Raw genomic sequence first — 12,904 nt, forward strand, 5'->3', positions numbered from 1 at the left:
ATGGTTTTCTTTGCAACTACAAACATCATCAATGTTTATAAATGGTCAATGGGTCTTTGACAAACTGTATAATCTCTATGTGAAGCAGGGGATGTTTTACACATTTATTAAATCAAGTTTACTGGTTATGTGGTTCAATTCTCTAAAATATAATTTATTTATTTATCATCTATTAAGTTGGTCTGATTCTGAAGATGGTACCTAGCATGGGGCCATCTGGGATCCTGCTTTTATTAAGTTCTTATATTTCTAAATAACTTGGCTTTTATAGAGTTAGCTGCTGAATTGATTCATGTATAATACGGATTTATTTTTTATCTTACTCACTACTTACTCACAATGTCTTTCCCACTTCATGCTTTGCTCTTCACCTTGCCTCCTCTGTACTAAAGCATGCCTTGCTGTCCGGCCTGCGCTGCTTGGTACTTTTTTTTTTTTTTTTTGACAGAGTCTTGCTCTGTTGCCAGGGTGGAGTGCAGTGGTGTGATCTCGGCTCACTGCAACCTCTGCCTCCCGGGTTCAAGCAATTCTCCTGCCTCAGCCTCCCAGGTAGCTGGGATTACAGGCGCCACCACGCCCAGCTAATTTTTGTATTTTTAGTAGAGACGTAGGTTCTCCAAGCTGGCCAGGCTGGTCTCGAACTCCTGACCTCGTGATCCACCCGCCTCAGCCTCCCAGAGTGCTGGGATTACAGGCGTGAACCACCGCACCCGGCCGGCACCACTTTATTTGAAGCCTTGTTTATCACTGGTCCATAATTACGCTTCTTTAAAATGCATGCAACGTGTTTTCAACCCCGGTCGGATGATCTTTTTGCGGTTCCCTGGGTTGCAGCGGGCTCAGGCTTCTCTCCTAGTTTACCCCGAGGGCTCTCCCCTGCTCAGAGTCCCCGCGTGGTCCCGGCGCTCCCGTGCCACCAGGCGGCGCTGTTCCCTTCCATTCCCGGCATCAGACTCCCAGTCCTGCAGGACAGGAACCCAACCACCACCCTCCACCAGCGACTGGGAGCCCTTCTCCCCACCACGCCTGAGCCCCCGGGGGCTTCCGGCCACTTACACCCCCAGGCCCGGGAGGTCAGCCGTGGGATGCCTCTCGATCGCATGCTCCTCATTCCACAGTCAAACCTCACTTTCCCGGGGCTCTCACGTGGCCTTGAATCTCTCAGAGAGCTGGATAGCCCCTGCTTCCTCTTCCTCCTGCTGGTCCTGTGCTAAGTCCCTGCTCGTCTGCTCAGAGGAGGGTCTGGGGGTCATCTTCCCTTTATCCTTGCCAATCTACATGTCTTTCTTTCTCTGTGACCCACAAATTCCATCTGAAGGGGCAGTGAGAGAGTGGCAGAGAACGCAGTCCCAGCCCAAAGCCAGGTTTTCTGGTTTCTAACCCTGGCTGTGTGACGGTGCACAAGTCACTTGACCTGTCCCTGCCTGTGAGATGGGGATAATTCTTTTTTTTTTTTTTTTTTTTTGAGACGGAATCTTGCTCTGTTGCCCAGGCTGGAGTGCAGTGGTGGGAACTCGGCTCACTGCAAGCTCCGCCTCCCAGGTTCATGCCATTCTCCTGCCTCAGCCTCCAAGTAGCTGGGACTACAGGCGCCGCCACCTCGCCCGGCTAGTTTTTTGTATTTTTAGTAGAGACGGGGTTTCACCGTGTTAGCCAGGCTGGTCTCGATCTTCTGACCTCGTGATCCGTCTGTCTCAGCCTCCCAAAGTGCTGGGATTACAGGCTTGAGCCACTGCGCCCGGCCGAGATGGGGATAATTCTAATATGTCTCTCCTTAAGGAGAGGAAACAAGTTGAACAAGTTCAGACAACATTTAAGTTGTGCCTGGATAGGGAGAACAGTCCATGGGTATCAGCTATTATTATATCATTTATTATGAGTAGTATTATTCATGCTGGGGTATAGAGTGTCAGGGTAGAGCCCTTTCCTCTGAACGCTTTGTAAACATCCATCAGTCTTCTTTTATTTGTTTGTTTATTTATTTTGGAGATAGGGTCTCGCTCTGTCACCCAGGCTGGAGTGCAGTAGCACAATCTCGGCTCACTGCAACCTCTGCCTCCTGGGTTCTAGCAATTCTCCTGCCTCAGCCTCCTGAGTGTAGCTGGGATTACAGGTGCCTGCCACCATACCCAGCTAATTTTTTGTATTTTTTTTTAGTAGAGATGGGGTTTCTCCATATTAGCCAGGCTGGTCTCGAACTCCTGACCTCAAGTGATCTGCCTGCCTCGGCCTCCCAAAGTGTAGGGATTACAGGCGTGAGCCATCGCGCCAGGTCTTTTTTCTATTGTATTTTATTTCCCTATTATTTGCATATGGGGCTACTGGATCTGTTCTCAAAATCTCTTTTCCCTCATAACTTCCTCAAGGCGGTATTTTTGCTTTATGTTTCAGGTAATTCCTCCATTTGTTTCTCCCCAACATGAATTGAGAACTCAGAGACATGAGTCGCTCCTCTGATTCAACTCGTAAATGGGTTTTTCGTTGACAAATAATGATTTCTAGTTCCAGAAATTGTTCATGCTGCTGTTGAACGTATCCACCTGTCTGTCCATTGTCGTGTTTTAAGAGGCAGCACCTCTCCCTGAGACCAGTCCCCTGGGGACCCACTCCTCGGGGTCTCAGCTCTAGACACATGGCCTCCTGGCCAGGCACGGTTTCTGGAGGGGCTGTGGCTCTTCATGGCACCTTGGTCTTCTCAGCTGCTAGGAATATTAAAAGTCAATCATCAGAGCTTATATGTAGCCCTAGTGGGTTATATCCCAGAACGAAAGGAACTTGAAGAAACAAGTGGAGCTGTTTGCAGTGATTGCACTGTGGGTAGCGGGCTGGCCCTGGGCTGTGAGATTATCGTGTGTGCTTCGGATAAAGCAGGCACAGTTGTGTGACTTTCTACTCTGTCCTTTCCCTGCTTTGCCCTGAAATCTGGGATTCTCTACACAGGAGAAGGTCATTCTGGTTTGGAACTGGAAGTAGCGACATGAACCCTCTGTGTTTTATATGTTTGTTTCTGTTTTTGAGATGGAGTCTTGCTCTGTTGCCCAGGCTGTGGTCCAATGGCACGATCTCAGCTCACTGCAACCTCCGCCTCCCGGGTTCAAGCAATTCTTCTGCCTCAGCCTCCAGATTAGCCTGCCACCATGCCTAGCTAATTTTTTTTTCTTTCTTTTTTTTTTTTTTTTTTGCATTTTTAATAGAGATGGGGGTTTCACCATGTTGGCCGGGCTGGTCTTGAACTCCTGACCTCAGGTGATCCACCGGCCTCAGCCTCCCAAAGTGCTGGGATTACAGGCATAAGCCACCACTCCCAGCCTTATGTGTTTTCCCTTTAAAAACAACTGGATATCTAGCTCTGTCCACGGACGGGCCTGGAAGCGATGAGCACCCCTACAGCAATAGGCAGCCCTGGTGCACGGCTGCGTTTTCCCGATGCCATGTCCACACTAGCGTCCACCCGAACCACTGCCAGAGAGGCTCTCCAAATGAAAATGAGGTTCGTTCAGGAGTCGGGCATTGCAGTAGAAATACATATGCTGGAGTCCGCTGTGCGTATTCAGGCAAGTACAAGCACAAAGGCATTAATGGGAAAGTGAGGAGAATCACATCATTGTTTTGGGATAATTATCCTTGCCACGGGAATCAGTAACACGGGTGGTAATAGTCTGAGGCTGGGCAGGCGTCCTCGCAGAAGTGTGTTTTGTGTGAGGCTGTCATGGACTTTGCTCACGAGTGCGGCGTTTGCCGTCTTCCGTGATCGATTTATGGGGAATACCGTCAGGGTTGTGCCCAGCTTTATCGGTTGCGGTTCCGGTTTGCTTTGTTTTTAACACAGGTGTCCCTGTTTTGATTCTGACAGCTTTCGCACTGGAAACCAGGGGACGCGGAAAGTGAGAGGGGCAGCAGGGCCCAGCCAGGGGGTCCTGCCAGAGGCAAGGGTGTCACTACGGACTGCGCAGATTCTAGCAAAAGGACACGGAGCCAGGCGTGGTGGCTCACTCCTATAATCCCAGCACTTTGGGAGGCCGAGGTGGGTGGATCACCTGAGGTCAGGAGTTCGAGACCAACCTAGCCAACATGTTGAAACCCCATCTGTACTTAAAAAAATACAAACATTAGCCGGCGTAGTGGCAGGCACCGGTAATCCCAGCTGCTTGGGAGGCTGAGGCACGAGAATCGCTTGAACTCAGGAGGTGGAGGTTGCAGTGAGCCTAGATCGTGCCACTGCACTCCAGCCTGGGTGACAGAGTAAGACTCTGTCTCAAAACAAACAAACAAAAAAGGACATGGAAGTGCGGAACGGTCCCCCACTGGCTGGATCTGGGGTGGTGTGTGGAGAGAATGCCATCTCCTCGTCTCCCCCTCCCCAGCTCCCACTCTTGCCATGGCCCTCCTGCACAGCCTTCCCCAAGGCTCCCTGACCAACTCCTCATCCCAGTTTCTATGATGGGGACCTGGTCCTTGGCTCCTGACATGAACTGGGCTCTGGAATGAGTCCTTCCACCCCACACACCCACTGATTAGGCTTTTCCCTAGACAATGTGAATGGGTGGGACAGAATGAAGTGCAGGGAAGGCCTCGTGCAGGTGCCCCTCGGGGGCACTGAGACTGAGCAGCCACCTGCACACCCTGAGTCCTGGGCAACTTGCGCCCGCTGTCTCCACACCGATATCAGCAAAGCAGGAAGCAGAGGTCTGCTCCATAGGCCTCCTGGGGTTTCAGAGGACCCCTGCATGGTGCCCTGTATGCAGTGGAACCAAATAAATGTAGACCTTCAAGTCACTAGGCACATGGGTGAATGTAGGGTGCAGGGGCTCGGGAGGCTGTGAGATGTTTCCCAAACACTCCAGATCATTACCCGTGCCTTGCTCAGCAAACCAAGCTCTGCTGTGCCAGTGCAAGACTTGAGGACTGTAGGCTGCCTGAGCCCTCCCCGTGCCTTCCCCTCAGAGCACACTGCCCAGCGCAGGGGGTGTGCCTGCTCCTCTGGGCTTCAGCTGGGAAGCCCGAGGCCTTCACGTCAGGGCATAGGTGCCAGGAGCCAATGGAGTGAGACTGAGGGTGCTGGTGGGGACCATGCTGTCATTCAGTTGAGGTCGAAGCATTGCTCAGAGTGGATGCCCATTTCCATGGAGGGGCCTGCCCGGGCCTGGAGCTCTGGAAACCAGGACAGCTGATGGGCACAGCCGGGAGCACGTGAGGGGCCATTGCATGGCAGATGTTACCCTCTCCTAGGGGCTGAACCGTGTCCCTCCCACAAAATTCATCTGCTGAAGTCCCAGCCCCAGGTCCTCAGTGTGATCTTATTTGGAGGTAGCATCTTTATAAAGGTAACTACATTAAAATGAGGGTCACTAGGGTCTTATATGAGGCCCTAGCCCAGTATAAGAAGAGGAATGTGGACAGAGACACACGTAGTGGGACGATGATGGGAAGAGGGGGGGAAAGATGACTGCCAACGCGCCAGGGAGTGTGGCGCCAGAAGGAGCCTGCCCTGCCGACAGGGCTCTGACGTCAGCCCCCAGTGCTGTGGGAGGACACACTTCTGCTGCTGAAGCGCCAGGTCTCTGCTGCTTTTTGACACAGCCCTGGCCGGCTCAGGCACCTTCTCTGCCGCATTCTCTGTTCAGGCTATGGGACCCCTTCCTGGAGGATCCTGGGGCTGACAGACTTTCTGGATGGTGAGAGAGGGGACAAGAGAGGGTCCCTGGACCCCAGTAGCATGATCGGGATGAGGGAGGGCCCAGGAATATCCACCGCCATGGAGCCAGGCCCCCTGGAAGCCTGTGAGCCTGAGTGTGGTCCCCTCGACTGTGCCATAAGGCCCCAGGCTCTGGCCAGCTCTCCTGCCCTTGAGGTCTTGACCCTACCTTGGGGTCACCTGCTGCCCACCCCCATCCTCCCATTCAGCGCCCCCGCTTCTCCTCTACACTCCAGGACACATGATCTTCAGCTGCAGGATCCAGAGCACAGCTCCTACAGCGGCTCACACCCTTGGCCCACCTCAGTGTCCCATTTGAAGTCAGTTCAAGGCCTCGTGGTCTGGGAAAAGCCACCTAGTCCACCTGGCCCAGCACAGATAGGCTGGAGTCTCGGGCCTGCAAGCGGGGCCTGTGGGCAGCAGGATAGCTGCCTGGGGTTGCCCCATGGGGCCCAGGCCACAGCTGTCCCCAGGCAACAAGGGTCAGTCCCCAGCCTTCCCTGGAAAGTGCCTCACACAGAGCCTCTCGTTCCAGTGGAAAGTGGATATAAACACTTTAATAAAACGGCAGCGGCTTTGTGGGATGTCTGTGGCAGACAAAATCAAGAGCCAGGGGCCCGGGATGCGGAGATGGGCCTGGGTCTCCACATCCAGGCAGGTGCTGGTGCTGGGGCTAGTACTTGAGCAGCCAGCGTGGCCTGTGCGTGCTCAGCGATGTGAAGTAGGACCACCACCAGGGCTTGCTCCCGTCGGCCGAGGGCTGCCTGCGTGCCCGGAGCGGGTCGGGCTCCGTGGCCTCCCCCAAAGAGCTGGCACCTCCCAGCGGGCCGTGGGGCCCAGTCCTCCGCAGCCCATGAAGAAAGTTCCTGGGTCCCACCCCCAGAGGCTGCAGAATGAAGTCGACACGGCCAGCCCTCTTCATCCGGGCGGGGAGGATGACTTTCTTGATGACCTTGGTGTAGCCAGGGGCTTGGGCAATGACAATGTGGGTACCTGGGGGCAGCAATCTCCAGTAGTCGCCATCAGGGGCTGTGGACAAACAGATTACAAATGATTCTCAGGAGGACTGCAGACCCAGCCATGGGGTGATGGGTGATGGGTGTGAGTGGGGAGAGGTTGGCGTGGGAGGCAGACGCCAAACATGCGCTTCCCTCTGTGTGAGCCTGGAATGTTCTTTCCACCTCTTTTCTCTGTCAGACTCTTTTATCCCTCAAGACCCTGCGTAGGCACCCCCTCTTCTCTGAAACCTTCGATGACCACTCCCATCCCCCATACCCAACCACAGTTAGCAAAAGTCCTGCTCTTCTCTGGACCACATCTCTGCCAGGTGACACATCACAGCATACTGCCATTTTTCGTCAGCTGTGAAATCCCTTTAAGGGCAGCCAGAGCCCGCACGGGGCTGGACATCCCAGCTTGTCAATGGGGTATGAACTTTGGGATCGAAACCAACAGGTTTCTGGGTGGAGTCGGCTCTCCCCAGCACTCTTGGAGAAGGAGGCATTTTCGTAGGAATACAGGCATCCACCCGTCATTCAGTAGCCATGGCCGGGCAAGCTCTTCCCTCACCAAATGCTGCAAGGAGACGCAGCCTGAAGCAGGCGCAGACCCTGGTTCCTGCCCACCCTCCCCGACCCAACCAGCCTGGGAAGGAATGGAACATCCTGCCAACGGCTGGGCACACTATGAGTGCGTGAGGGTGCCAGCTGCCACTGTGTGGCATTCCCTTGGCAGACGTGGGCGCCAGGGACGTGCTCACCTGTGGTGATGTCGTGGCGAATGCCTTTGACTAAGATCCGGGCGTTTTTGACTGGCTTGCCGAATTTGTCCATCACCACACCTTTGATGCCCCGGTGCACCTAAAGAGACCAAGGAGAGGCCACAGAGATGGCGTGAGCTCTCCCAGTGAGCATGGAGGCCGTCAGCTGGTTCCCCACATGCTCCTCAGAGCTCAGTATCTCGGGGGAACCACCCCACAGAGCCCCACTCCGCCAGCCCTCACTCTGCCATCTTTAACAAGTCAGTCACTCCCCTCTCTGAGCCTCAGTTTCCTCCCTGGCAATTGACCTGAGCATGTTCCGGGCTTTTGAATGACCCTGCATCTCGCCCGAGGCGGGGCTAACTCCATCTCAACGGGCATTGAGCAGAGAACCCTTTCCTGCCACTCTTCTGACTGATTGGCATTCCTTCCCTGCCTTCCCAGCCACAACGGGACTCACTGGTTCCCTCTGAGCTGAGGCTCCTGAAGGCAGCGTGGGTGTCGGAGAGGATGAGGGCCGAGTGCCTGGACCCTGGCTAGAGCAGCGCGGTTTCTTCATCATACACGAGGATAGCACGCCCTGCCTTGGTACCGCTCGCCTGGCCTTGGCACGAACTGATCCTCAGCACACAAGCTCCCTGCACGCCCACAGCGCCAATGTTTTCACCCTGGAAAGCCCCTCCCAGAGCTGCCTGATCCTATCCGCATTTCTTCTAAAACAGTCAATGACAGACCACCACATGGCCCCTGCTATAGTAAGCAGAAAACAGCTTGGGGTCCAAGGATGCTGAAGGTCACGCTGAGCGGGACCAGGATGCCTGTGGGGAGAAGAGTCAGTCCAGCGAGGCTGCCCCATGCCCAGGCCCTGCGCGGGGCTCAGCAGCAACAGATCCCCTAGGGAAAGGGCTCCCAGCCAGGCCCTGCTGTGCTTCCAGAAACTGTGAAAATGATCTTGCTCCTCTTAAAATCAGGATAAAAGCAAAACTTTTTAGGTTGGAGAGACTGTTTTCCTATATATTCATCTTTACGTCGACAGTTGTAAAAGTGCAGTTTTAAATACTTCCTATGGAGGGAGGAGTCCGCAGAAGCAAAGGGCCTGGGCCCACAGGGTCAGGACCCGGCCCTGGCAACAGGAGCGTCCTCCTTCCCTGGCCCAGGGACGTGAGCGAGAGGGGCTGGTTTTTCTCTGGGCCAGAGAACCAGCTCTGCCCCAGTGACTCCTCACTTCAGACAAACCTTTGCTTCTGGGTGCCTCAGTTTCCTCAGCTGTAAAATGTTCCTGAGGCCAAAGCAGCTCTGGTTTCTGCAGGACTGATGACTTTAGCAACCAGCATGTGAACTCTAATCCCACCGTGGCTGACCCCATAGTGACCCATGAGGAAACCAACTCGCCTGACACACGCTGCCGGCGAGCTCAGACCCCGCGGCTCCTAACTGCCGTTCTAGGCTCACGCCCAGCCCTCAGTGGCACGGGTGGCTTAAACAGGGGGCGGGCACCCAGTCCAGCTCCACCAAGCACAAGCTATCACTTGTCTCTGTGCCGCAGGAATTTGGGGAAGCCAGAGCACATGGAATCCTGACGAGCACATCACAGGGTCCCAGCCCTCCTGACGCGGTGGAGAGGGAGTGACGGCCACTGCCCGCTGCCCTCTGGGGCTTGTGACCCCCACCGTGGATGCTCTTGTCCACACTTCACAGCCTAATGGCATTGCACTCCTGAAACAATGTCTCGTGGACTCACATTTAGCGGGAGGGAGAGCGTAAAAAGTAAGGCTTTCCTGCGTGAGAGGTGATGGGGAGAAACTGGACGGCTTGAGAAGCCACCGTGCCCCTCAGCCACCCCGCCCCATGGATCCTCCTCACCCCCAGACAGCATCTCTGAGCCCTCTCTGCTTAGAATACCCTCACCGGCCCCTCACCGGGACAATTCCTTCCCTCCCTTCAAAACACAGATCATACTCCTCCTCCTCCAGGAAGCCCTCCCTGATGACCAGCCACACTGGGGGCCTACCCCAGGGTCCCACAGCCCCAGGCTTCCTCTCTGCCAGCCCTCACTTCTGTCTCCCCCAGCCCCACCTGAGGGCAGGGGCTCTCCCAGGAAGGTGTCTTACAGGAGGCCCTCACTCAACATCGGCCTGCACTGGATGGATTTTTTTTCTGTCCCTGCTCTTGGGCCCAAGGGTCACCTTCACGAAACACGGGGCACATACGGTTCTCTGGCGGGGAAGCAGAGCTGCCACGCCGCCCCTCCCCTAGCCCCGGGTTATGTAGACTCCCACCCGAGGCCTGGCCAGGATCACTATGAAAAAAGCCTCAATTGGCCACGACAGGCTTGATCCTTATCAGGAGGCCACACCCAGCTCTCCGCCAGCCAGCAAACCGCCCAGCCTTCCAAGGTCCAGGCTCGCTGTAAATCTTCATATCCCAAGACTTCACGTGTAATATCCAGGAGCAATGCCAGCCATATTTGAGGCTCCTTCAACCTCATGTTCACCAGACAGATGCAAAATGCAGTGTGCACAGGCCTGGCACAAGAGCTTATAGAAGAGTGAGACTCACTGCAGGTGGCACAATGCTGCGGCATAGCCATCAGAAGGAAACTCAAATGGAAGAATGTTCCATTATAACTTTGTTTGGGTCTTTGTTTATTTCCTTCCTCAGTGGCTGCTGCCCTAAGGAGTTCACTTAATTCTTACTTGGAGGCAAGTTCCTGATTTTTCTAGAAAGGAGGGGGCTCATGGACAGAAGGCTTGGGAACAAGCAGATCTGGGTGACACCAGACAGGCCATGTGAGTCTCTGACCCTCTGTCTCCTCCCATGGCTGTCTCACAGACACTGGGAGCCTGGAGCGTGAGCCTGTGTGTGGCCCAGAGACTCCAGGTCAGAACCACAACTCCATCTATAAAATGGGACGGCCCTGTCTGCCGCCCCGCCTGATGTCAAAACCGGCTGCCCTGTGTGGGTGGGCGCCAACTGTACGGTGCTGTGCCCTCACCCCTCCTTGCTGCTGCAGCTCAACCCTCCTTCTGAGGTCTGCTTCTCACTGGGCCTCTGTGCTCATATGCAATTCATGTGATTCTTGAAAACGCTTGGGAAAAAAATAACAGAAGTGTCTTCAGAACCCAGACTCTCTTCCGTGCGACATCCCGGGTCCTTCTCGGGGTCCCCAGCACCCTCGGTGTGAGCTGTGCTGGACGGGGAGCAGACACGGGCACAGGGTCCCCACTCTGACACTGAGTGCTAGGGAGACCTTGGCCCTCTGGGGCAGCGAGGCGGTCATTTTAGACACGTTCTCAGCCATCCCTACTCACCTCCCACCTGCCTGCTTCTGGGTGACCTCAGCCTCATGACAGTAGTCACCCCTCAGTCAGGCCGCCCTGCCCCGCCCCCAGGCTCTGCCAGCCACTTCCTGCCTGTACCCTCCCCTCCGAGGCCCCAAAGCCCTGCCTGAGCCACACAGCTACCCCACTGCTCACAGCCCTCACTCCCGCGCCTCCTGGAGCGCAGTGCCTGCCCCATCCCACGGCTCGAGCCCTCACCACAGCCCCCGCAGCTCTCGAGGGTTTCAAAGGCCCCATGGGGTTCTAGTATGCTCCCCTCTGCTGGGAGCTCTCCCTGTCCTGTGGTTTGATGTCTCCTACCCTTCTTCAAGATGAAGCTGTGCGGCCGCCTCCAGGAAGCCCCCCGGCCTCCGAGGCTGGGTCAGACGCCTCACCAGGCTGCCCAGGTCCATGCTCCCTTGTTTAACTGTGCTGCTTTAGGTCATGACACCCTTGCTGCAGGGACTCCAACACATGGCACTGCCGCCCCAGCACCCACAGGGCATGCAGAGGAGAGCCAGCTGCTGCATCTCAAGTTGCGCATGGTGGACAGTGAACCCCAAACAAGTGGCAGCGAGAGGAGCATGCAGTGAACATACAGGGGCAGTGAGCTGCTGGGGCCACCCTGGGAGCCTGAATCTGCCCCACCCCACCCAGGCCCCAGCTGGGCCAGAGCCTGGAGACCGTCAGAACTCACCGTCTCCACGAAATTCAGGAGTGACTCCTTGTTGTGCTGCCAGAGCGTGTACAGGGCCTCCTCGGGGGGGAACTTCACACAGCCCAGCTCCACTGTGATCTCAAAGCAGTTGGTGTGCAGATAGTTGAAGTCGGACATGCCTGTGGCACAGAGACAGCCGGGAGGTCAAGGGTGTCAGCCGCACAGAGACAGCTGGGACGTCGGGGGCGTCAGCTGAGCGCCCAGCAGGCAGGTGAGTGCAGCAGGTGCTTGGCAACAGACGCCCCTCCTACGACTGAGGGGCTGAACAACTGGGAGGTGGCCGTATGATCCGCACTTTGCAGATGTGCAGAAGGAGGCCTGGGATATTACAGGAAGGGGCAGAGCTGCATCTTGAGCCCAGGCAGCTTGGTGGCAAAGTCCACAGGCTTCCCCACCCCCGTGCTGTCTCTGGTGAGGTCGGGGATCAATCGGTTTCTAACAGAGAAGCCCACGGCACGGGGCAGCCACACAGGCCTCTGCCATCCAAGCTGCTGGCCTGGGGGCCCCATGGTGACAATGTCCATTGACCCAGACGCTGTCCTGACAAGAGTCTAGGAGGGCGATCCTATTAGCTCCATCTCCCAGAGAGACCACGGGCCCGGGCTAGGGTGGACAACCAGCCACCTGGCCAGCTGAGAAGGCCTCAGAGCAAGTTGGGCCTACCCCGGCTGTACCCGCTTCTGCCCTCTGTGCCACCTGCTTTTGGAGTTTCTTGTTCAGCAGAAGCCATGACCATCTCCAAGGCAGGCCTAGGGCGATGGCACCCACAGAGGGTCGCAGGGAGCCCTTCCGGAGTTCAAGGCTCCTGAGCCGCCGACCCTGCAGCTGCTGTTGACAGTCCCTGCCCAGACCCCAGTGTAGCCACAGTCACTGTCCCTGTGGTCCAGCTAGCTCTGGTCCCTGGCCTCCTGCTTTCCCAGGGCCGTGTCAGGTGCAAGAGGGGACAGAGGCCACGCACAGTGGCTCATGCTTATAATCCCAGCACTCTGGGAGGCCAAGGCGGGAGGATCAGGAGGTCAGGAGATCGAGACCATCCTGGCCAACACGGTGAAACCCCATCTCTGCTAAAAATACAAAAATTAGCTGGGTGTGGTGGTGTGCACCTGTAATCCCAGCTACTCGGGAGGCTGAGGCAGGAGAATCGCTTGTACCCAGGAGGCAGAGATTGCAGTGAGCCGAGATCGCACCACTGCACTCCAGCCTGGGCGATAGAGTGAGACTCCATCTCAAAAAAAAAAAAAGAGGGGACAGAGAAGGGCCTCTCCCAGCTCAGCTCCTGGGTGTCTATTGCAGACCCCAGTCACAGGGCTATGACCGGGGTTCAGGGCCCTCTGTCTGGGTTCGGGAAGGGAAAGAGGCTGCTCCGCACCGGGGAAAGACCACAGGTGCCAGTCATTGAGCAGGAGAGAAAA

The 12,904-nt window shown here is 55.9% G+C and overlaps 1 protein-coding gene across 1 annotated transcript in view; it reads right to left on the reverse strand.

Moving 5' to 3' along the window:
• Window positions 1–6,224: 6,224 nt before the first annotated feature.
• CPZ (carboxypeptidase Z) overlaps window positions 6,225–12,904 on the reverse strand; it is a 29,767-nt gene continuing 23,087 nt past the window's right edge. The window contains exons 12-15 of the mRNA XM_017893600.1: window positions 12,167–12,333; window positions 11,472–11,611; window positions 7,455–7,554; window positions 6,225–6,724 (exon numbers count right to left, since the gene is read on the reverse strand). Coding sequence (XP_017749089.1) covers window positions 6,369–6,724; window positions 7,455–7,554; window positions 11,472–11,611; window positions 12,167–12,333 — 763 coding nt within the window. The 3' untranslated portion in view covers window positions 6,225–6,368. The remainder of the gene's footprint in view (window positions 6,725–7,454; window positions 7,555–11,471; window positions 11,612–12,166; window positions 12,334–12,904) is intronic.

This window comes from Rhinopithecus bieti, unplaced genomic scaffold (genome assembly GCF_001698545.2).
Source record: "Rhinopithecus bieti isolate Rb0 unplaced genomic scaffold, ASM169854v2 scaffold_24469, whole genome shotgun sequence".
Taxonomy (NCBI): Eukaryota; Metazoa; Chordata; class Mammalia; order Primates; family Cercopithecidae; genus Rhinopithecus; species Rhinopithecus bieti.